The 26,280-nt window shown below is 56.3% G+C and overlaps 1 protein-coding gene across 1 annotated transcript; it reads right to left on the bottom strand.

Moving 5' to 3' along the window:
• Positions 1–13,367: 13,367 nt before the first annotated feature.
• LOC144955585 (calcium release-activated calcium channel protein 1-like) lies at positions 13,368–19,933 on the bottom strand. Its single transcript, XM_078885761.1, has 3 exons — positions 18,592–19,933; positions 16,479–16,745; positions 13,368–16,118 (listed from the first exon to the last, which is right to left on the bottom strand). Exons 1-3 carry the CDS (start codon positions 18,823–18,825, stop codon positions 15,462–15,464), a joined length of 1,158 nt encoding a protein of 385 aa, XP_078741887.1. The 5' UTR covers positions 18,826–19,933; the 3' UTR covers positions 13,368–15,461.
• Between the last annotated feature and the right edge of the window lie 6,347 nt (positions 19,934–26,280).

Raw genomic sequence — 26,280 nt, 5'->3', positions numbered from 1 at the left:
TGGGGGTGAGGTGGAGGTGAGGTGGGGGGGAGGTGGGGGAGAGGTGGGGGGTGAGGTGAGAGTGGGGTGGGTGGGTGAAAGTGAGTAGGTGGATGTGGGTGAGTGAGTGGGTGTGTGTGAGAGTGAGTGAGTGTGGGTGAGAGTGAGTGAGTGAGTGGGTGAAAGTGGGTGTGAGAGTGGGTGGGTGGGTGAGAGTCCGTGAGTGGGTGTGTGAGAGTGAGTGGGTGTGAGTTGGTGGGTGAGAGTGAGTGAGTGAGTGGGTGGGTGAGAGTGAGTGAGTGGGTGGGTGGTGTGAGAGTGGGTGGGTGAGAGTGGGTGGGTGTGAGAGTGAGTGAGTGGGTGGGTGAGTGGGTGTGGGTGGGTGAGAGTGAGTGAGTGGGTGGGTGAGAGTGGGTGGGTGAGAGTGAGTGAGTGAGTGGGTGGGTGGGTGAGAGTGGGTGGGTGAGAGTGGGTGGGTGGGTGAGAGTGAGTGAGTGGGTGGGTGGGTGGGTGAGAGTGGGTGGGTGAGAGTGAGTGGGTGAGAGTGAGTGGGTGGGTGGGTGAGTGGGTGTGGGTGGGTGAGAGTGAGTGAGTGGGTGGGTGAGAGTGGGTGGGTGAGAGTGGGTGGGTGAGAGTGAGTGAGTGGGTGGGTGAGTGGGTGTGGGTGGGTGAGAGTGAGTGAGTGGTGTGGGTGGGTGAGAGTGGGTGGGTGAGAGTGAGTGAGTGGGTGGGTGGGTGAGAGTGGGTGGGTGAGAGTGGGTGGGTGAGAGTGGGTGGGTGGGTGAGAGTGGGTGGGTGAGAGTGAGTGAGTGGGTGGGTGGGTGAGAGTGGGTGGGTGAGAGTGAGTGGGTGGGTGGGTGGGTGAGTGGGTGTGGGTGGGTGAGAGTGAGTGAGTGGGTGGGTGAGAGTGGGTGGGTGAGAGTGGGTGGGTGAGAGTGAGTGAGTGGGTGGGTGAGTGGGTGTGGGTGGGTGAGAGTGAGTGATGTGGGTGGGTGAGAGTGGGTGGGTGAGAGTGAGTGAGTGAGTGGGTGGGTGGGTGAGAGTGGGTGGGTGAGAGTGGGTGGGTGAGAGTGGGTGGGTGAGAGTGGGTGGGTGGGTGAGAGTGGGTGGGTGAGAGTGAGTGAGTGGGTGGGTGGGTGAGAGTGGGTGGGTGGGTGAGAGTGGGTGGGTGAGAGTGAGTGAGTGGGTGGGTGGGTGAGAGTGGGTGGGTGAGAGTGGGTGGGTGGGTGAGAGTGGGTGGGTGAGAGTGAGTGAGTGGGTGGGTGGGTGGGTGAGAGTGAGTGGGTGGGTGAGAGTGGGTGGGTGAGAGTGAGTGAGTGGGTGGGTGAGAGTGAGTGAGTGGGTGGGTGGGTGAGAGTGGGTGGGTGGGTGAGAGTGGGTGGGTGAGAGTGAGTGAGTGGGTGGGTGGGTGAGAGTGGGTGGTGGGTGAGGGTGGAGTGGGTGGGTGAGAGTGAGTGAGTGGGTGGGTGAGAGTGAGTGAGTGAGTGGGTGGGTGGGTGAGAGTGGGTGGGTGAGAGTGGGTGGGTGGGTGAGAGTGAGTGAGTGGGTGGGTGGGTGAGAGTGGGTGGGTGAGAGTGAGTGGGTGGGTGGGTGGGTGGGTGAGTGGGTGTGGGTGGGTGAGAGTGAGTGAGTGGGTGGGTGAGAGTGGGTGGGTGAGAGTGGGTGGGTGAGAGTGAGTGAGTGGGTGGGTGGGTGAGAGTGGGTGGGTGAAAGTGAGTGAGTGGGGTGGGTGGGTGAGAGTGGGTGGGTGAGAGTGGGTGGGTGAGAGTGGGTGGGTGGGTGAGAGTGGGTGGGTGAGAGTGAGTGAGTGGGTGGGTGGGTGAGAGTGGGTGGGTGAGAGTGAGTGGGTGGGTGGGTGAGTGGGTGTGGGTGGGTGAGAGTGAGTGTGGTGGGTGAGAGTGGGTGGGTGAGAGTGGGTGGGTGAGAGTGGGTGGGTGAGAGTGAGTGAGTGGGTGGGTGAGTGGGTGTGGGTGGGTGAGAGTGAGTGAGTGGGTGGGTGAGAGTGGGTGGGTGAGAGTGAGTGAGTGAGTGGGTGGGTGGGTGAGAGTGGGTGGGTGAGAGTGGGTGGGTGAGAGTGGGTGGGTGGGTGAGAGTGGGTGGGTGAGAGTGAGTGAGTGGGTGGGTGGGTGAGAGTGGGTGGGTGAGAGTGAGTGAGTGGGTGGGTGGGTGAGAGTGGGTGGGTGAGAGTGGGTGGGTGAGAGTGGGTGGTGTGAGAGTGGGTGGGTGGGTGAGAGTGGGTGGGTGAGAGTGAGTGAGTGGGTGGGTGAGAGTGAGTGGGTGGGTGAGAGTGAGTGAGTGGGTGGGTGAGAGTGAGTGAGTGGGTGGGTGGGTGAGAGTGGTGGGTGGGTGAGAGTGGGTGGGTGAGAGTGAGTGAGTGGGTGGGTGAGAGTGGGTGGGTGGGTGAGAGTGGGTGGGTGAGAGTGAGTGAGTGGGTGGGTGGGTGAGAGTGAGTGGGTGGGTGAGAGTGAGTGAGTGGGTGGGTGAGAGTGAGTGAGTGGGTGGGTGGGTGAGAGTGGGTGGGGTGAGAGTGGGTGGGTGAGAGTGGGTGGGTGGGTGAGAGTGAGTGAGTGAGAGTGGGTGGGTGAGAGTGGGTGGGTGAGAGTGGGTGGGTGAGAGTGAGTGAGTGGGTGGGTGGGTGAGAGTGGGTGGGTGAGAGTGGGTGGGTGAGAGTGGGTGGGTGAGAGTGGGTGGGTGAGAGTGAGTGAGTGGGTGGGTGAGAGTGAGTGGGTGGGTGGGTGAGAGTGAGCGGGTGGGTGAGAGTGAGTGAGTGGGTGGGTGGGTGAGAGTGGGTGGGTGAGAGTGGGTGGGTGAGAGTGGGTGGGTGAGAGTGGGTGGGTGAGAGTGGGTGGGTGAGAGTGAGTGAGTGGGTGGGTGAGAGTGGGTGGGTGAGAGTGGGTGGGGTGAGAATGGGTGGTGAGAGTGGGTGAGAGTGGGTGGGTGAGAGTGGGTGGGTGAGAGTGAGTGAGTGGGTGGGTGGGTGAGAGTGGGTGGGTGAGAGTGGGTGGGTGAGAGTGGGTGGGTGAGAGTGGGTGAGAGTGAGTGGGTGGGTGAGAGTGGGTGGGTGAGAGTGGGTGGGTGAGAGTGGGTGGGTGAGAGTGAGTGAGTGGGTGAGAGTGGGTGGGTGAGAGTGGGTGAGAGTGAGTGGGTGGGTGGGTGAGAGTGAGTAGGGGACACACCACACACACCACACTCACATCACACTCACACCACACGCATCACACTCACACCACACTCACACCACACACAGCACACACAACACACTCACCACACTCACCAGACACACCACACAAACTCACCACACACACTCACCACACTCACTCACATACTCACTCACCACAGGCGCAGTAGATAAACAACGCGAGACTCAGTGACAGGAGGATGTTACCGAGTTGTATTGGACGCATTGTGAGCGAGCGTGTGGGTCAAAGTTTGAGTTATCAAGTGAGCACAACAAAGACAAAGATGCCCCCTATAGCCTGAGCAGACTGTAGGGGCAAGTGCTATTTGCGAGTAGCACCTATGAACAAACACACGCACGCACACACAGACGCACACACAGACGCACACACACACACACAGGCGCAGACACACACACACAGGCCCGCACACACAGACACAGGCGCAGACACACACAGACGCGCACACACACACACACAGGTGCACGGACACACACACACACAGACGCACACACACACACACAGACGCACACACACACACACAGACGCACACAAACACACACAGACGCACACACACACACAGGCGCGCACACACAGGTGCACACACACACACAGGTGCACGGACACAGACGCACACACACACACACAGACGCACACACACACACACACAGGTGCACGGACACACGCGCACACAGGCACACACACACACACAGACGCACACACACACACACAGGGGCACACACACGCACACACGCACAGGTGCACGGACACACACACGTACGGGCTGGGTGTAGTCACCCGGCAGGCCCAGGGGCTGAGTGAGCCGCTACTCCTGCTGCTGCTGCAGCTGCTGCTGCTGATGCTGCTGCTGCTGGTCGCTCAGTGAGCAGCAGCAGCAGCGAGCCAAGTTCCACCTCCTCCTCCTCCGAGTTCCACCTCCTCCTCCACTGCAGACAGCAGCTGGGACTGAGCGAGAGGAGAGGGCGGGGGTGAGTGTGTGGGTGGGTGAGTAAGTGGGTGAGTGAGTGAGTGGGTGAGTGGCTGAGTGGGTGAGTGAGTGGGTGGGTGAGTGAGTGAGTAAGTGGGTGAGTGAGTGAGTGAGTGGGTGAGTGGCTGAGTGGGTGAGTGAGTGGGTGGGTGAGTGAGTGAGTGGGTGGGTGAGTGAGTGGGTGGGTGGGTGGGTGAGTGAGTGGGTGAGTGGGTGAGTGAGTGGTGAGTGGGTGAGTGGGTGGGTGAGTGGGTGAGTGAGTGGGTGAGTGGGTGGGTGAGTTAGTGGGTGAGTGGGTGGGTGAGTGAGTGGGTGAGTGAGTGGGTGGGTGAGTGAGTGGGTGGGTGGGTGAGTGGGTGAGTGAGTGGGTGAGTTAGTGGTGAGTGGGTGGGTGAGTGAGTGAGTGGGTGGGCGAGTGAGTGAGTGGGTGGATGAGTGGGTGAGTGGGTGAGTGGGTGAGTGAGTGGGTGAGTGGGTGGGTGAGTGAGTGGGTGAGTGAGTGGGTGGGTGGGTGAGTGAGTGAGTGAGTGGTGAGTGGGTGAGTGAGTGGGTGAGTGTAAGTACTTAGCCAACTAAAGTGCACCTAGCCTGGCACCTGCGTGGCGCTGAGCCGTGCCAGCTGGGTCGTCATGGCGACGGTGCGTCTCAGCTCCTCCCGGGCGCGGGACACGGAGACACGGAGACAGCTTTCGTCCGCGGAGACACGGAGACACGGGGACACGCGGAGACGAGACACGCGGTCCATCAGAGACACGGCGTTCTGCGGAGACACGGAGACACTAGGACACTGGGACACTGACACACTGGGACACTGGGACACTAGGACACTGACACACTGAGACACTAGGACACTGGGACACTGGGACACTGGAACACTGAGACACTGGGACACTGAGACACTGGGACACTGAGACATTGAGACACTGGGACACTGAGACACTGGGACACTGAGACACTGGGACACTGAGACACTGGGACACTGAGACACTGGGACACTGAGACACTGAGACACTGGGACACTGGGACACTGAGACACTGGGACACTGGGACACTGAGACACTGGGACACTGAGACACTGGGACACTGAGACACTGGGACACTGGGACACTGGGACACTGGGACACTGGGACACTGAGACACTGGGACACTGGGACACTGAGACACTGGGACACTGAGACACTGGGACACTGAGACACTGGGACACTGGGACACTGAGACACTGGGACACTGGGACACTGGGACACTGGGACACTGAGACACTGGGACACTGAGACACTGGGACACTGAGACACTGGGACACTGGGACACTGAGACACTGAGACACTGGGACACTGAGACACTGGGACACTGGGACACTGAGACACTGAGACACTGAGACACTGGGACACTGAGACACTGGGACACTGGGACACTGGGACACTGAGACACTGGGACACTGAGACACTGGGACACTGGGACACTGGGACACTGAGACACTGGGACACTGGGACACTGGGACACTGAGACACTGGGACACTGGGACACTGAGACACTGGGACACTGAGACACTGGGACACTGGGACACTGAGACACTGGGACAATGAGACACTGGGACACTGGGACACTGGGACACTGGGATACTGAGACACTGGGACACTGGGATACTGAGACACTGGGACACTGAGACACTGGGACACTGGGACACTGAGACACTGGGACACTGAGACACTGGGACACTGGGACACTGGGACACTGAGACACTGAGACACTGGGACACTGGGACACTGAGACACTGGGACACTGGGACACTGAGACACTGGGACACTGGGACACTGAAACACTGGGACACTGGGACACTGAGACACTGGGACACTGAGACACTGGGACACTGGGACACTGGGACACTGGGACACTGGGACACTGGGATACTGAGACACTGGGACACTGAGACACTGAGACACTGGGACACTGAGACACTGGGACACTGAGACACTGGGACACTGGGACACTGAGACACTGGGACACTGGGACACTGAGACACTGAGACACTGGGACACTGAGACACTGAGACACTGGGACACTGAGACACTGGGACACTGGGACACTGAGACACTGGGACACTGAGACACTGGGACACTGGGACACTGGGACACTGGGACACTGGGACACTGAGACACTGAGACACTGGGACACTGAGACACTGGGACACTGGGACACTGAGACACTGGGACACTGGGACACTGAGACACTGAGACACTGGGACACTGGGACACTGAGACACTGGGACACTGGGACACTGGGACACTGAGACACTGAGACACTGGGACACTGGGACACTGGGACACTGGGACACTGAGACACTGGGACACTGGGACACTGAGACACTGGGACACTGGGACACTGAGACACTGGGACACTGAGACACTGGGACACTGGGACAATGAGACACTGGGACACTGGGATACTGAGACACTGGGACACTGAGACACTGAGACACTGGGACACTGAGACACTGGGACACTGGGACACTGAGACACTGAGACACTGGGACACTGAGACACTGAGACACTGGGACACTGAGACACTGGGACACTGGGACACTGGGACACTGGGACACTGAGACACTGGGACACTGAGACACTGAGACACTGGGACACGGGGACACTGGGACACTGGGACACTGGGACACTGAGACACTGAGACACTGGGACACTGAGACACTGGGACACTGGGACACTGAGACACTGGGACACTGGGACACTGAGACACTGGGACACTGGGACACTGAGACACTGGGACACTGAGACACTGAGACACTGAGACACTGGGACACTGAGACACTGAGACACTGGGACACTGAGACACTGGAACACTGGGACACTGAGACACGGGGACACTGAGACACTGAGACACGGAGACACTGGGACACTGAGACACTGAGACACTGGGACACTGAGACACTGAGACACTGAGACACGGGGACACTGAGACACTGGGACACTGAGACACTGAGACACGGAGACACGGAGACACTGAGACACTGAGACACGGGGACACGGAGACACTGAGACACTGAGACACGGAGACACTGAGACACGGTGACACTGAGACACGGGGACACGGAGACACGGGGACACGGGGACACTGAGAAACTGAGACACGGAGACACTGGGACACAGAGACACGGGGACACGCGGAGACGAGACACGCGGTCCATCAGAGACACGGCGTTCTGCGGAGACACGGAGACACTAGGACACTGGGACACTGGGACACTGAGACACTGAGACACTGGGACACTGGGACACTGGGACACTGGGACACTGAGACACTGGGACACTGGGACACTGGGACACTGAGACACTGAGACACTGGGACACTGAGACACTGGGACACTGGGACACTGAGACACTGAGACACTGAGACACTGAGACACTGGGACACTGGGACACTGAGACACTGAGACACCGGGACACTGAGACACTGGAACACTGGGACACTGAGACACGGGGACACTGAGACACTGAGACACGGAGACACTGGGACACTGAGACACTGAGACACTGGGACACTGAGACACTGAGACACTGAGACACTGGGACACTGAGACACTGAGACACGGAGACACGGAGACACTGAGACACTGAGACACGGGGACACGGAGACACTGAGACACGGAGACACTGAGACACGGGGACACGGAGACACGGGGACACGGGGACACTGAGAAACTGAGACACGGAGACACTGGGACACAGAGACACGGGGACACGCGGAGACGAGACACGCGGTCCATCAGAGACACGGCGTTCTGCGGAGACACGGAGACACTAGGACACTGGGACACTGGGACACTGAGACACTGAGACACTGGGACACTGAGACACTGGGACACTGGGACACTGAGACACTGGGACACTGGGACACTGAGACACTGGGACACTGAGACACTGGGACACTGGGACACTGAGACACTGAGACACTGGGACACTGAGACACTGGGACACTGGGACACTGAGACACTGAGACACTGGGACACTGAGACACTGGGACACTGGGACACTGAGACACTGGGACACTGAGACACTGGGACACTGGGACACTGAGACACTGAGACACTGGGACACTGGGACACTGAGACACGGAGACACACAGGGTGACACACACACACACAGGGTGACACACACACACACACAGGGTGACACACACACAGGGTGACACACACACACACAGGGTGACACACACACACACACAGGGTGACACACACACACAGGGTGACACACACAGTGACACACACACACACACAGTGACACACACACACAGTGACACACACACACAGTGACACACACACACAGTGACACACACACTGACACACACACAGGGTGACACACACACACAGTGACACACACACACAGTGACACACACACACACAGTGACACACACACACACAGTGACACACACACACAGTGACACACGCACAGTCACACACACTGACACACACACTGACACACACACACAGTGACACACACACACAGTGACACACACACAGTGACACACACACAGTGACACACACACAGTGACACACTGACACACACAGGGTGACACACACACACAGGGTGACACACACAGGGTGACACACACAGGGTGACACACACACACAGTGACACACACACAGACACACACACACAGTGACACACACACAGACACACACACACAGTGACACACACAGTCACACACTGACACACACAGGGTGACACACACAGGGTGACACACACACAGGGTGACACACACACACAGTGACACACACAGTGACACACACAGTGACACACAGGTTGACACACACACAGTGACACACACAGGGTGACACACACAGGGTGACACACACAGTGACACACACACACAGTGACACACACAGTGACACACACAATGACACACACGATGACACACACGGTGACACACAGGGTGACACACAGGGTGACACACACAGGGTGACACACACAGGGTGACACACACAGGGTGACACACACACAGGGTGACACACACACACAGGGTGACACACACACACAGGTTGACACACACACAGGGTGACACACACACACAGGGTGACACACACAGGGTGACACACACAGTGACACACACACACAGTGACACACACACACAGGGTGACAGACACAGGGTGACACACAGGGTGACACACACACACACAGTGACACACACACACACAGTGACACACACACACACAGTGACACACACACACACACAGGGTGACACACACACAGGGTGACACACACACAGGGTGACACACACACACAGGGTGACACACACAGGGTGACACACACAGGGTGACACACACACACAGGGTGAGGGTGAGGGGGCCTCTGACCGTGAGGGGCACGGAGTCGCCACTCCCAGAGGCCTCCAGGAGGAGGCGCCGTCTCAGCAGCAGCAGCTCAGAGTCGGCTCCCTGCACCTGCATCTCCCGTACAGCGGCACACACCACCACCGCTCTCACCACACTCTCCCCTTCACCACCACCGCTCTCACCACACTCTCTCACTCTCCCCACTCTCCCCTCACTCCCCACTCTCACCCCACTCACACCCCACTCACTCGCCACTGTCTCCACTCTCCCCTTCACCATCGCCTCTCTCCCCGCTGTCTCCCCCCACTCCCCTCCCACTACCCACTCTCTCCCCACTCTCCCCACTCTCCCCCTCCCCTCACTCCCCACTCTCTCCCCACCACTCTCCCCACTCTCCCCCTCCCCTCACTCCCCACTCTCTCCCCACCACTCTCTCCCCACCACTCTCCCCCTCCCCTCTCTCCCCACTCTCCCCCCCCTCCCCTCACTCCCCCCCTCCCCTCACTCCCCACTCACTCCCCACTCTCTCCCCACCACTCTCCCCCCACTCTCTCTCCCCTCACTTCCCCTCACACTCTCTCCCCACTCTCTCCCCACCACTCTCCCCACACTCCCCCCCACTCTCCCCACTCTCCCCCCCACTCTCCCCCCCACTCTCCCCCCCACTCTCCCCCCCACTCTCCCCCCCACTCTCCCCACTCTCTCCCCACCACTCTCCCCACTCTCCCCCCCACTCTCCCCACTCTCTCCCCACCACTCTCCCCACACTCCCCCCCACTCTCCCCACTCTCCCCCCCCTCCCCTCACTCCCCCCCTCCCCTCACTCCCCACTCACTCCCCACTCTCTCCCCACCACTCTCCCCCCACTCTCTCTCCCCTCACTTCCCCTCACACTCTCTCCTCACTCTCCCCCCCCCCCCCCCCACTCTCCCCCCCACTCTCCCCACTCTCTCCCCACCACTCTCCCCACACTCCCCCCCACTCTCCCCACTCTCCCCCCACTCTCCCCACTCTCCCCCCACCACTCTCTCCTCACTCTCCCCTCACTCCCCACTCACTCCCCACTCTCTCCCCCCACCACTCTCTCCTCACTCTCCCCTCACTCCCCACTCACTCCCCACTCTCTCCCCCCCACTCTCCCCACTCTCTCTCCTCACTCTCCCCCCCACTCTCTCCTCACTCTCCCCTCACTCCCCACTCACTCCCCACTCTCTCCCCCCCACTCTCCCCACTCTCTCTCCTCACTCACTCTCCCCCCCACTCTCCCCACTCTCTCTCCTCACTCTCCCCCCACTCACTCTCCCCACCACTCTCCCCACACTCACTCTCCCCACCACTCTCCCCACCACTCTTCCCACACTCCCCCCACCACTCTCCCCACACTCCCCCCACCACTCTCCCCACACTCCCCCCCACTCTCCCCTCACTCTCCCCCCACCACTCTCCCCTCACTCCCCACTCTCTCCCCCCCACTCTCTCTCCTCACTCTCCCCACTCTCTCTCCCCCCCACTCTCTCACCATCGCCTCCAACTTCGCCACCGCCTCCTCCATCTTCTCGCTTTCCCGCCTTTTTCCGCCGCGACGAGAGGCGCCCTCCCATTGGCTGGAATTTATCGAGACGCGACGAAACGCGCGTTTCTATTGGCTGGATTTTTAGAGCCCCGGATGAGACGAGCTTTGCTATTGGCTCAATGTGTAAACACGGGGGGCGGGCTCTAACATTGGGAACGCCCCTTTATTTTCCTAAACCAATCAGCACGTCGCTCTCATTCGCCACTGCTTTGCCGCCCGGCATGAGCCGGCGTCTCCCATTGGTCAACACAAACCCCGCCCCCCTCCCACTGACAGAGTGGAGCGGTGGTGCAGCGGTTAGCGCACAGATCCCTCGAGATCTGGATCCAGTCTCTGTCATTGTAGAGGCCTCAGATCCTTGTGGGTTCTGGAGAGTGGGTGAGTGAGTGGGCAGGTCAGTGAGTGAGTGGGTGACTGGGTGGGTGAGTGTGTGAGTGAAAGGGCAAGTCAGTGAGTGAGTGGGTGACTGGGTGAGTGAGTGGGTGGGTGGGTGACTGGGTGGGTGAGTGGGTGAGCGAGTGGGTGAGCGGGTGGGTGAGTTAGTAGGTGAGTGGGTGGGTGACCGAGTGAGTGGGTGAGTGCCAGTTCAGTGAGTAGGTGGGTGAGCGAGTGAGTGGGTGGGTGGGCAGGTCAGTGAGTGAGTGGGTGGGTGACTGGGTGAGTGAGTGGGTGGGTGGGTGACTGGGTGGGTGAGTGTGTGGGTGAGTGGGTGAGCGAGTGGGTGAGCGGGTGGGTGAGTTAGTGGGTGAGTGGGTGGGTGACCGAGTGAGTGGGTGAGTGCCAGTTCAGTGAGTAGGTGGGTGAGCGAGTGAGTGGGTGGGCAGGTCAGCGAGTGGGTGACTGGGTGGGTGAGTGGGTGGGTGAGTGGGCAGGTCAGTGAGTGGGTGAGCGAGTGAGTGGCACAGCCTAGAGAGATGGCGCTGGTGGGTGAGTGGGTGGGTGAGTGGGTGGGCAGGTCAGTGAGTGGGTGGGTGAGCGAGTGGGTGAGTGAGTGGGTGGGTGAGTGTGTGGGTGAGTGGATGAGTGAGTGGGTGAGTGAGTGGGTGGGTGAGCGAGTGGGTGGGCAGGTCAGCGAGTGGGTGGGTACCTGGGTGGGTGACTGGGTGAGTGAGTGGGTGGGTGAGTGGGTGGGTGAGTGGGGTGAGCGAGTGGGTGGGTGAGTTAGTGGGTGAGTGGGTGGGTGAGCGAGTGGGTGAGCGAGTGAGTGGGTGGGTGAGTGGGTGGGTGGGCAGGTCAGCGAGTGGGTGGGCGACTGGATGGGTGAGTGGGTGGGTGAGTGAGTGGGTGAGTGAGTGGGCAGGTTAATGAGTGGGTGAGCGAGTGGCACAGCCTAGAGAGATGGCGCTGGTGGGTGAGTTGGTGGGTGAGTGAGTGGGTGGGTAGGTCAGTGAGTGGGTAGGTGAGCGAGTGGGTGAGTGAGTGGGTGGGTGAGCGAGTGGGTGGGTAGGTCAGCGAGTGGGTGGGTGAGCGAGTGGGTGGGTGAGTGGGTGAGCGAGTGGGTGGGCGAGTGGGTGGGTGGGTGAGCGAGTGGGTGGGCAGGTCAGTGAGTGGGTGGGTGAGCGAGTGGGTGGGTGGCACAGCCTAGATGGCGCTGGTGGGTGAGTGGGTGGGTGAGTGGGCAGGTCAGTGAGTGGGGGGGTGAGTGGGTGGGTGACAGAGTGAGTGGGTGACTGGGTGAGTGGCACAGCCTAGAGAGATGGCACTGGTGGGTGAGTGGGTGGGTGAGTGGGTGGGCGGGCAGGTCAGCGAGTGGGTGAGTTGGCGAGTGAGTGGCACACGCGAGAGAGGAGATGGAGCTGATGCGGTACGGATGTGTGGCCGAGTGGTCTTGCCGATGACCGCTACCAGCGGTGTCGAGATCGCCACTCAACTCACTCACCCTCACACTCACCCTCACTCACCCTCACACTCACCCCTAACCCCACTCACCCTCACTCTCACCCCTAACCTCACTCACCCACTCTCACTCACCCCTAACCCCACTCACCCTCACTCACCCCTAACCCCACTCACACTCACCCCTAACCCCACTCACACTCACTCACTCACTCACCCCTCACCCCACTCACACTCACTCTCACCCCAACCACTCACCCCACTCACCCCCCACTCACCCTCACTCTCACCCCACTCACCCTCACTCACCCTCACCCCACTCACTCACCCCACTCACCCTCACACTCACCCTCACTCCCACTCACCCTCACACTCACCCTCACTCCCACTCACACTCACCCTCACTCACTCTCACCCCTCACCCCACTCACCCTCACCCCTCACTCACAATAACAGAACGCACAAAGTTGAGAGCAGAGTCGACGGGGAGTGTTATTACCGCCAGCGCTCCACGGAGCACGACGACCAAGGCCCCGCACCGACCAAGGCCCCACCGTGTGGCCCCCACACCAACTAGGCCCCGCACCGACCAAGGACCCACCGCGTGGCCCCCACACCAACTAGGCCCCGCACCGACCAAGGCCCCACGCGTGGCCTCCACACCAACTAGGCCCCGCACCGACCAAGGCCCCACCGCGTGGCCTCCACACCAACTAGGCCCCGCACCGACCAAGGCCCCACGCGTGGCCTCCACACCAACTAGGCCCCGCACCGACCAAGGCCCCACGCGTGGCCCCCGACTCAGGCCCCACCGCGTGGCCTCCACACCAACTAGGCCCCGCACCGACCAAGGCCCCACGCGTGGCCCCCGACTCAGGCCCCACACGTGGCCTCCACACTGACCAAGGCCCCACCACCGCGTGGCCCCCACACCGACCAAGGCCCCCGGCCGGCGTCAGCGTCAGCGTCCCCACAGCGGCGCCCCCCTCGCCGCCAGCCCCCCCCCCTGGCCTCGCCTGCCGCTCCTCCACATCCACAACCATTCAAAGTGGGGGGGGGGGGCGGGGGGGGGGCAAGGCGCACAAAGACAAAGGGGCCCCCAAGTCCCAGCAGTGCCACCTCCAACACCGCTGGAGCATCGTGGCTCACACCGAGGGGGGGGGGGGGTGGGGGGGTGGCCAGCACCGCGCCCGGCCGCCTTTGTCTTCCCCGGTGCCGGCGATGTTCGCAGCTACTCGGTTGAGGCCGAGTCGACCTAGGAGAGGCCCACGACCGGTTCGGGTCGCCGGGTCGGCGGCGTGGCGCTAACCGCAGCGCCGCCGCTCCACCCGCGGCAAACTTAAAAGCAATTTCATCACACAAAAGACAAAGGTCCTCCCCCCGGCCCAGGTAGCCCTCACGGTGCTGTAGGGGCAAGTGCTGTTAGCACGGCACACACGAGGGGGTGGGTGGCAGCACCGTGACCGCCCCGTGTCTCCCCAGTGGCGATGCTGACTGGGACCCCCAACACTGTCGTCTTTGTTCGTACCGCCGGTATCTATGTAACATTAGCATACGAGTAGCATATCATTGGCATATCGTTTGAAGTCAACTCAGGGGAGGGTTCGGTGCATCCACTCCGCCAGCCGGCTGCAGTCTCAGCCGAGGGGGACGGCACTGGCCTGGCCAAGGGGGTGTACAGACTCACAGAGACACACACAGAGACACACACAGAGACACACACAGAGACACACACAGATACACACACAGAGACACACACAGAGACACACACAGAGACACACAGAGACACACACAGAGACACACACAGAGACACACACAGAGACACACACAGAGACTCACAGAGACACACACAGAGACACACACAGAGACACACACAGAGACACACACAGAGACACACACAGAGACACACACAGAGACACACACAGAGACACACAGAGACACACACAGAGACACACACAGAGACACACACAGAGACACACACAGAGACTCACAGAGACACACACAGAGACACACACAGAGACACACACAGAGACACACACAGAGACACACACAGAGACAGAGAGACACACACAGAGACACACAGAGACATCCACAGAGACACACACAGAGACACACACAGAGACACACACAGAGACACACACAGAGACACACACAGAGACACACAGAGACACACACAGAGACACACACAGAGACACACACAGAGACACACACAGAGACACAGAGACACACACAGAGACACAGAGACACACACAGAGACACACACAGAGACACAGACACACACAGAGACACACACAGAGACACACACAGAGACACACACAGAGACAGAGAGACACACAGACTCACACAGACACACACAGAGACTCACACAGAGACACACAGACTCACACACAGACTCACACAGACACACAGAGACACAGATGCATCACTCCCATCACCACCAGCACCATCATCATAATCGTCGCGTATCTAGTGACAGCCATCAGTCACCCGTGTCTCTACTGCACCTCCACCACCTCCTCCACCTCCTCCACCTCCTCCACCACCTCCACCTCCTCCGTCAGCTCCACCTCAGACGACCCCCCCTCCATAGCCACCGCCCTTGCCTCCAATCCGACCTCCCTGCACCCCGTCACAGTATCCATTACCACCACCACCCCCACCACCACCCCCACCACCACCACCACCACCCCCACCACCACCACCACCGTCATCGTCGTCGTCGTCGTAATCATCGTCGCGTATCCGGTGACTGCCAGCGGTCACTCCGGTCTCTCCACCTCCTCCTCCACCTCCTCCTCCGTCACCTCCACCACCTCCACCACCTCCACCACCGTCGAGCTCGTTACGCAGCCGGCTCAGCTCCTCGATCTCGTGCCGGTGACGCTCCGTCTTGTGCCCGACCAGCGAGCGGTAGAAGTGGGCCGCAAAGAGCACGAACAGCAGCCCCACGGGGGCCATCACGGCCGTGGCGGCCAAGGCCGCGTCTCTCCCCTCGTCGCTGCCTCCTCCAGCGCCGGGGTAGAGCGGCGGCGAGATGACGAGGGGAGGCGTGGGGGGGGTGAGGTGGTGGTCGTGGTCGGGGTGAGCGGGGGGCGACACGGGCGACAGCGGAGGTGGATGCGGTGGCGGTGGATGTGGTGGTGGATGCGGCGGTGGCGGCAGCTGCTGCTGAGGTCGCTGAGCGGCGCCCAGGGGGAGGAACTTCACCCAGCAGAGGAGAACGACCTGCGGGGAGGGGAGAGCGGGAGAGCGAGTGGGTGGGTGAGCGAGTGGGCGGGCGAGTGGGTGGGCGAGTGGGCGGGCGAGTGGGCGGGCGAGTGGGTGAGTGGGCAAGTGAGTGGGCGAGCAAGTGGGTGGGCGAGTGGGAGAGCGAGTGGGTGAGTGGGCAAGTGAGTGGGTGAGCGAGTGGGTGAGTGGGCAAGTGAGTGGGCGAGCGAGTGGGTGGGCGAGTGGAAGAGCGAGTGGGCGAGTGAGCGGGGCGAGCGTGCGAGCGGGGCGTGCGAGCGAGCGTGCGAGTGAGGTGGTGGTTAACCGAGCGAGTCTGGGACCGACGACGGAGCTTCCGTCCGTGTCACCCCCCCTCACCTCAGCGAGGAAGAGCAGCGTGCCGATGACGGTGCTGAAGGCCCAGGCGAGCTCGATGTAGCCGTGCATGCGCTCGTGCGGGCTCTCGTCCACGGCGTGCAGGTTGTGCACGTTGCTCACCGCCTCCAGGTTGGGCAGGATGCACGTGCTGATGAGCAGCGCAAACAGGTGCACCGCCACCAGCACCGTGGTGCACACGGAGAACGCCACCAGCAGCCCCCGCGGGTACACGTGTCCCACGTCTAGCTGCACCTCCACCATCGCCACCTGGGTGGTGAGGGTACAGGGTGAGGGTGGTAGTGAGGGTGGTGAGGGTACAGGGTGAGAATGTTGAGGGTACACGTGTCCCACGTCTAGCTGCACCTCCACCATCGCCACCTGGGTGGTGAGGGTACAGGGTGAGGGTGGTAGTGAGGGTGGTGAGGGTACAGGGTGAGGGTGGTAGTGAGGGTACACGTGTCCCACGTCTAGCTGTACCTCCACCATCGCCACCTGGGTGGTGAGGGTACAGGGTGAGGGTGGTAGTGAGGGTGGTGAGGGTGGTGAGGGTGGTGAGGGTACAGGGTGAGGGTAGTGAGGGTACACGTGTCCCACGTCCAGCTGTACCTCCACCATCGCCACCTGGGTGGTGAGGGTACAGGGTGAGGGTGGTGAGGGTACAGGGTGAGGGTGGTGAGGGTGGTGAGGGTGAGGGTACAGGGTGAGGGTGGTGAGGGTACAGGGTGAGGGTGGTGAGGGTGAGGGTACAGGGTGAGGGTGGTGAGGGGGTCAGGGTGAGGGGTACAGGGTGAGGGTGGTGAGGGTACAGGGTGAGGGTGGTGAGGGTGAGGGTACAGGGTGAGGGTGGTGAGGGGTTCAAGGTGAGGGGTACAAGGTGAGGGTGGTGAGGGGGTCAGGGTGAGGGTGGTGAGGGTACAGGGTGAGGGTGGTGAGGGGGTCAGGGTGAGGGTGGTGAGGGTACAGGGTGAGGGTGGTGAGGGGGTCAGGGTGAGGGGTACAGGGTGAGGGGTGGTGAGGGTACAGGGTGAGGGTGGTGAGGGGGTCAGGGTGAGGGGTACAGGGTGAGGGTGGTGAGGGTACAGGGTGAGGGTGGTGAGGGTGGTGAGGGTGAGGGGTACAGGGTGAGGGTGGTGAGGGTACAGGGTGAGGGTGGTGAGGGTGGTGAGGGTGAGGGTACAGGGTGAGGGTGGTGAGGGTGAGGGTACAGGGTGAGGGTGGTGAGGGTGGTGAGGGTGAGGGTACAGGGTGAGGGTGGTGAGGGGGTCAGGGTGAGGGGTACAGGGTGAGGGTGGTGAGGGTGGTGAAGGTGGTGAGGGTACAGGGTGAGGGTGGTGAGGGTGGTGAGGGTGGTGAGGGTGAGCGGGTCAGGGTGAGGGTACAGGGTACAAGGTGAGGGGTCAGGGTGAGGGGGTCAGGGTGAGGGGTACAGGGTGAGGGGTACAGGGTGGAGTGGGTTAGGCTTCAACAGACTGTAGGGGCAAGTGCTGTTAGTAGCAGCAGCAGCAGCGCCTATGAAGGCTACCGGCGCTGTGGCTACACACAGAGGGGTGGAGGGGTGGCCGGCACCACGCCCGGCCGCCTTTGTCTCTCCGCAGTGCGAGCGATGTTTAACCACCACACATCGCAGCCAGGTCACTCGTCTGACGCTGAGTGGACCTAGGGGAGAAGAGGCCCAGGTCCGGTTCAGGTAACCACCGCTACTGGCCGAGAGATGGATATCAAACCACCACCATCATCACCATCATCACGACTCCCGTGGGCGATAAAGCGGAGTAACCCAACTCAGCTGCGACACTTATCGACAGTTTGCTGGGGATGTTTTATTTTTATTTTACGGCTTTAAAAGTTACAAAATCACCGCCGCCGCCGACGATCAAGTGACACTTTCAGTAACTCGCAAAGCGGCGAAGATTGTGGTCCAACCTCAAAGAGATTAAGAGAAAAAACTCCCGTGGGATGCGCAGTAAAGGCCGCTACGATGCCTACGCTCTTGCCTGAGCGGCCTGCCGCAAAACACGAGGGGTGGAGGGTAGGGGGGGGGGCGTCCGGGGTGGGTCGGTGTTGGTTCTCATTAAGTGAGGGGAGGCTACGAAACGTCGGGGAATCTATTCACCATGGCGAAGCCGGAGAGCAGCGCCGACGTGCGGGAAGACGCCTTGAGTTTGGCGCGGCTGAGGTAGAGTTTGCGCCATGACAGCGCCTGGATCGAGTGTTCGTTCGCAGTCATAAGGTGGACGTAGCCTCGCTGGACCCAGCCGGGATAGGAGTCATGCCCGGGAGGGCGGCCCCGGGGCGGCGGGGTCGAGCAGGCGAGGGAGGGGGGCCCGGCCCCGCCAGGGCCCCACATTTGGGTTCAAGTGGGCGGAGACTTTTTTTTTAATTTCTGAGGAGATTTTTTTATTTTAAGGATTTAGATTTGTGTTTGTCGTCTTCCGTCAGTTATTACGTCTTTAAAATAACACGATTAGTTTTAATTACAAACTAAGTGCCCGTGTTAATTATGTTTATCGGATTGATATATCGGGTTTTAGAGTTGAACACCAAGTATTGGGGGAGTCCGTCTAAACTGTCGAATTGAAATGTTTAGATTCTAAATGCGTAGATTTTAAACATTTATAACGATAACCCGTTGCCATGTAACGATTGCCACATGCAAGCTATGATAGTGAATGTTAATCTCGCAACGTAAATCGTTAACCCAGCTTATAGGTCGTAAATTACAATCCGCAATCGTTACGCTGGTAACGTAATAACATCTACAGTTCGTACAATATAAGAGTGATATTAATACCGGTATTTGAATAATAGTTTGCTATGTGCGATGGTAAGTGGATATTATAATCCTATTTGGAGTTAAATGTGTCTAAATATAATATTATATTCGCTTCAATGCAATGCTATTATAAGCCTTTGATATGTTACCCGCTAAAATCAACTTCTATATATATTCCTTCCACTAATGTACAACACATTATGTTTACAGATTACTGTGCAGTTCATAATCTTGTAAATAAAATCGGCTTTTAAAATCGGTATTATAACGCCACGAACAGTAGCCAATGAACGCTGTTCACACTGCAATGTATACAATTAAATTACGATTACATATTTACGTACGATTAAAGGTATTTTATTTACACGTGGGTGTACCTTTACATCGCTAAGTTTATATTTACATTTTAAAAAACCTTTAAAAAATGTTTAAAATTACATCACCAGACGCGTGTGGAGAGATGGAGGAGGCGATGCCTTAATCCAGCAGTGGATCGAGCAAGCGACAAAATAAACCCCGACCTGGGGTCGTAATTTCGTTTAATTATTTTGTTAAATTATCGCCAAAAACTTAAAATCGTGGCGATGCGATTGCTAAAGTTTGGGTTTATCGCGAACTACGCCTCGAGAGTTATTTAATTATTCACCTCTTCGCTTCCACTCGCATTTTGGGGCATTTTTTTGTCAACACGCCACGTTGGTTGGGGAGGGGGGAGACCAAACCATTTGCGTCGAGGGGAGTGCGTGAGGAGTATGGGGGGGGGTGGATCCTAATCCTATTGGAAATTAGGACGAAACCATCTAATTTGAAGAATTCCCCCCCTCCACTCACCACCACGCCCCCACCGTTGACTGAATTTGTCCACATGGTACAGTCCGGGGCGGATGGACATTTGATAAACATTCGCACAGCCGGGGTTTGCCGCGACGTGGACTAAACCAATGCGGCTTTTAAGCAGAAGGGTGTTTGTATCAAAATGCCGTTGACTTCTAAGGGACGAAACCAAGCGAATATACGAACACCCCCCTACCCCCTCTTGGCTATATTGGTCGAGCCAATGGCAATTTGATAAAAATTGCAGAGTTTCCCGCGGTGTGGAGCAAACCATTACGGGTTACACGTGGGGGGGAGGGGTGCGCGGAAGGGGTCTGAAGACCAATGCTGTTGAATTGTATAGGGCGATACCATTATAGAAACTAGAATAACCCCCTTATTATAATTGACTCTTTACCCAAGAATGTCAGTGTGTAACGCGCGTGACGTCACTCCGCGTCGACCAGCCCCCCTCATTAATAATCATGAACACGTGACGCTGTTGAGACATCAAAGTAAAATGGACGTCTCGATTTGAAGCTTTCGTGACTGCAGGGATTCATCTTCTTGGTTCTTTCGGTAAAGTCACGTAGAATGGAAATAAGAAAATAAACCAATAAAAGAATTATTTTATTTTATTATGTTTTAATTTTTATTCACGTAGAATGGAAATAATAAAATAAAATAAAACAGAATAAAAGAAAAATAAACATTTATGTTTTATTTTTTATTCACGTAGAATGGAAATAATAAAATAATAAAAAAATTCAACAATAAAATTATATAATATTTTATTCTGTTTTATTTTTTGTATTTCCATTCTACGTGAATAAAAAATAAACCAATAAAATGATATAATATTTTATTCTGTTTAATTTTTTTTATTTTATTATTTCCCTTCTACGTGACTTTACCGAAAGAACCAAGAAGATTAATCGCTGCAGTCACGAAAGCTTTAAATCGAAATTTAACACTAATTATGATACATTTTCATGATTAACTATTTGATTATTTTGATTTACTAAGGTCACCTTTCATTATTCCATGAAGGAGCAAATTTGGTTCTCCATGGGAGAATGGAGAAGCTTGAATGTTTAACATTTTTTAAAATAATTGTCATTAAACATTTTGATTCTAATGATTCAACGAGGGCTTTTCATTCTGTGGAATGAATGTGATTGTTAACAGGTCCCCCTGCGGGGTGGGCTGCTAGGAACGAACAAATGAATGGCTCTAATAAAATGAAATAGCGGGGGTACGATACGAAGGGAGAGTTTGAGGCCTAGTTCTAGGCTTTAGGCCTAGCTGTAGGCTTTAGGCCGCTGTGAGTTAATTTTGTATTTAAATGTTTTAATTATTAATGTAAAATTTTTAAATTTAAATGTTTCTATTTAAAAACATCAGGGAATGTAACATTGTTAAACATTAACTCCCTTTCACACACGCGGGGGTACGATACGAAGGGAGAGTTTGAGGCCTAGTTCTATGCTTTAGGCCTAGCTGTAGGCTTTAGGCCGCTGTGAGTTAATTTTGTATTTAAATGTTTTAATTGAAAACTCTCTCAGGGAATTATAAGGGAATGTTACACTTGTTTAGCCAGGAAAGCGTCACTGAGTGTAAAGGTTTTTGTAGGGTCCTGCCAAGTGTTTGCAGTAGGGGGCAATGTTGCTACACCTAATCGGACATCGGACGGACGGACGATATAATCTATTGTAGGCTGGTTCACTTCGTTCCTACCAGTATCATTGTACTCTACAATTTGCCTCGTTCTACTACAAAGTTTCAAGTCTTTTTTTTAATAGTTATAATTACTTTAAATATTTTATAATTATAAGATCATTTCAATATTAAAAATTCTGAACATCTGCAGTTTTAGTTAGACGTTGAATATGTTCAAGTTCATTTCAGCTTTACAACGCCTCCTTTGTAATAAATGTTGTCTCCTACAACATCAGAGTGCAGCGCCACATTAACTACGCCCTACAATGACAACAGTTTAAAGCGATTTGAAGCGAGTTTTATATTTGGGGGGGGGGGGGCAGAGCTTTGTGACGTCATATTTGAGGGGGGGGGGGGTCTGACTTTTTGTGACGCCGTGTGACGTCCAAAATCGCATGACGTCATTTATTGACGGCCCCTATATAACAGCCGACGTTTCGTGCAATGACCCTTCGTCATAGCACGCACGATTATTTCCTTGAGGCAGCGGTGTTGTTAAAATCAATTAAAATCACGTCACGTGCCCTGACGAAGGGTCGTTGCCAGAAACGTCGCCAATTCTTGACAAGTGGATCGATCTTAATTTTAGAACTTTCGTGAGTGCAGGAATTATTATTTGGTTCTTTCGGTTAAGTCACGTCTAAAGATAAAATAAAAATTAAATAATAGAATACGACGTTTCGATTGCAACACAAGCAATCATCATCAGGTATAATGAAATAGCGACATAAAATCTAACCAGAAAACTATAGACAGACATATTAGCAGACAGATATCACCAAGATACATAGCGAGAGCAACACAGGTAACAGAGAGGGGTGATCGTCTCTGTGGGGTGGCCTTAAATAGACAGAGGGGGGGGCGGAGGCAGAGAGAGGGAGGGGGGTTAGAGAAAAAATTAGCATATCAATGAGTGGTCAACAGACGTGGTGCTGCGAGTACGATGACACGGCAAGCAAGCCTGAAAATCAGGAGAAAGACACACTAAAATTAAATAACCTAGTAAAATATCGAAATGTAATGTAATACAACACAGAGGGTCGGTCAACACACAATTAACGCATAGCCTGGTTGATTACGTATTTCAAAGATTGCTAAGTTAGAATTTAAGTGTGAACATTCTAAAGAGGACACAGGCAGAGAAAACAAGTCGCCAGAGAGAGAGAAAAAAGATACGCTTAAAACTTCCCCGTAGAAGTGGTTCAATCTTAATTTTAGAACTTTCGTGACTGCAGGAATTATTATTTGGTTCTTTCGGTTAAGTCACGTCTAAAGATAAAATAAAAATTAAATAATAGAATACGACGTTTCGATTGCAACACAAGCAATCATCATCAGGTATAATGAAATAGCGACATAATGAAATAGCGACATGAAATAGCGCGTTGCGAGTGGCTCGCAGCGCTGATGAATCAGGAGCACTGCCTGCTCCAATTCCTGCCGGCTTGATACAGAACTTCACCCACTCACCCACTCACCTACTCACTCACTCACCTACCCACTCACTCACCCACCCACCTACTCACTCACTCACCTACCCACTCACTCAATCACCCACCCACCTACTCACCCACTCACCTACTCACTCACTCACTCACCTACTCACTCACCCACCTACTCACTCACTCACCTACCCACTCACTCACCCACCCACCTACTCACTCACTCACCTACTCACTCACTCACTCACCTACTCACTCATCCACCTACTCACTCACTCACCTACCTACTCACCCACCCACCTACTCACTCACTCACCTACCCACTCACTCACCCACCCACCTACTCACCTACCCACTCACTCACCCACCCACCTACTCACCCACCCACTCACCCATTCACCACATCCTCGCAGCGCTGATGATTCAGGAGCACTTCCTGCTCCAATTCCTGCCGGCTTGATACAGAAGTTCACACAGAAAACTCGCACACAGACTCACCTACCCACTCACCTACTCACCTACCCACTCACCCACTTACTCACTCACTCACCTACTCGCTCACCTACTCACTCACTCACCTACTCACTCACTCACCTACTCACTCACTCACCTACTCACTCACTCACCTACTCACTCACCCACTCACTCACCTACCCACTCACCTACTCACCTACTCACTCAACCACTTACTCACTCACTCACCCACTCACTCACCTACTCACTCACTCACTCACCTACTCACCCACTCACTCACTCACCTACTCACTCACCCACTTACTCACTCACTCACCCACTTACTCACCTACTCACTCACCCACTCACTCACTCACCCACTTACTCACTCACTCACCCACTCACCTACTCACTCACTCACTCACCTACTCACTCACCTACTCACTCACTCACCTACTCACCTACTCACCTACTCACCCACTCACTCACCTACTCACTCACTCACCTACTCACTCACTCACCTACTCACTCACTCACCTACTCACTCACTCACCCACCTACCCACTCAGTCACCCACTCACTCACCCACTCACTCACCTACCCACTCACTCACTCACCCACTCACTCACCCACTCACTCACTCACCCACTCACTCACCCACCCACCCACTCACCCACCTATCCACTCACTCACCCACCCACTCACCCACCCTACTCACCCACCCACCTACTCGCCGACCCACTCACCCACCCACCTACTCACCCACCCACTCACTCACTCACACACTCACTGACCCACTCACTCACTCACGCACTCACTCACGCACTCACTCACCCACCCACTCACTCACCCACTCACTCACTCACCCACTCACTTACCCACTAACCCACTCAGTCACTCACCCACCCACTCACTCACCAATACACCCACTCACTCACCCACCTACTCACCCACCCACTCACCCATTCACCACATCCTCACCCACCCAGTCACCCACTTCCCCACCCACTCACCACCCACCCACTTCCCCACCCACTCGCATCACCCACCCACTCGCATCACCCAACCAACACGACAAGGCAAAGACGTGATTGGTATAAAATAATTTTAACTCAAATCTCCACCAAACCCACACATCGTCACGAGTGACGTCATATAAACATTAAAAGTCGTTAAATATTCAGTTCGAAACGTGTACACTGTGGAAAGCCGGCCGATATTCAATGGTGTACTCGGTGCCTCGCGAAGTCAAACGCGCTCACTTGTAATCGGATTACTTTAGGCAACATGTAATTGTGGTCTTGCGCTGTAATTTGTAATCGGATTACTATGTGCCAAGTGTTTTTTGCTGCCCCGAACGCGAACTTGTAATCGGATTACTTTGTACCAAGTGTAATTGATGTAGTTTGTCGTAAATTATAATCGGATTACTTTTTGTAACTTTTAATTGCATTCTGTGCTTCGGTGGCGTTACAGGACTGTGCGTGGCTGATGCGATGTAAAAAAACATGGAAATATCAAATCGGTTCATTGTCTACTCAGCTGTTAAATACCCACAGACTCACCACACAGAGACCCATAGACTCACCACACAGAGACCCACAGACTCACCACACAGAGAGCCACAGACTCACCACACAGAGACCCACAGACTTACCACACAGAGACCCATAGACTCACCACACGGAGACCCATAGACTTACCACACGGAGACCCATAGACTCACCACACGGAGACCCATAGACTTACCACACAGAGACCCACAGACTCACCACACAGAGACCCACAGACTCGCCACACAGAGACCCACAGACTCACCACACAGAGACCCATAGACTCACCACACAGAGACCCACAGACTCGCCACACAGAGACCCACAGACTCACCACACAGAGACCCACAGACTCACCACACAGAGACCCATAGACTCACCACACAGAGACCCATAGACTCACCACACAGAGACCCATAGACTCACCACACAGAGACCCACAGACTCACCACACAGAGAGCCACAGACTCACCACACAGAGACCCACAGACTCACCACACAGAGACCCACAGACTCACCACACAGAGACCCACAGACTCACCACACAGAGACCTATAGACTCACCACACAGAGACCCATAGACTCACCACACAGAGACCCACAGACTCACCACACAGAGACCCACAGACTCGCCACACATAGACCCACAGACTCACCACACAGAGACCCACAGACTCACCACACAGTGACCCATAGACTCACCACACAGAGATCCACAGACTCACCACACAGAGACCCATAGACTCACCACACAGAGACCCACAGACTCACCACACAGAGACCCATAGACTCACCACACAGAGACCCACAGACTCACCACACAGAGACCCACAGACTCACCACACAGAGACCCATAGACTCACCACACAGAGACCCACAGACTCACCACACAGAGACCTATAGACTCACCACATAGAGACCCACAGACTCACCACACAGAGACCCACAGACTCACCACACAGAGACCCATAGACTCACCACACGGAGACCCATAGACTTACCACACAGAGACCCATAGACTCACCACACAGAGACCCACAGACTCACCA

This window comes from Lampetra fluviatilis, unplaced genomic scaffold (genome assembly GCF_964198595.1).
Source record: "Lampetra fluviatilis unplaced genomic scaffold, kcLamFluv1.1 SCAFFOLD_345, whole genome shotgun sequence".
NCBI classification, from domain to species: Eukaryota; Metazoa; Chordata; class Hyperoartia; order Petromyzontiformes; family Petromyzontidae; genus Lampetra; species Lampetra fluviatilis.
This window is presented reverse-complemented; position numbering and strand designations above follow the sequence as displayed.

Coding starts and splice junctions, on each gene's coding strand:
- LOC144955585 (XM_078885761.1), bottom strand. CDS start 18,825: ATGTGGGGCCCTGGCGGGGCCGGGCCCCCCTCCCTCGCCTGCTCGACC. Junction 16,746..18,591: donor TGCTCTCCGGCTTCGCCATG/GTGAATAGATTC, acceptor CTCACCACCCAG/GTGGCGATGGTGGAGGTGCA. Junction 16,119..16,478: donor CGCTGCTCTTCCTCGCTGAG/GTGAGGGGGGGT, acceptor CCCTCCCCGCAG/GTCGTTCTCCTCTGCTGGGT.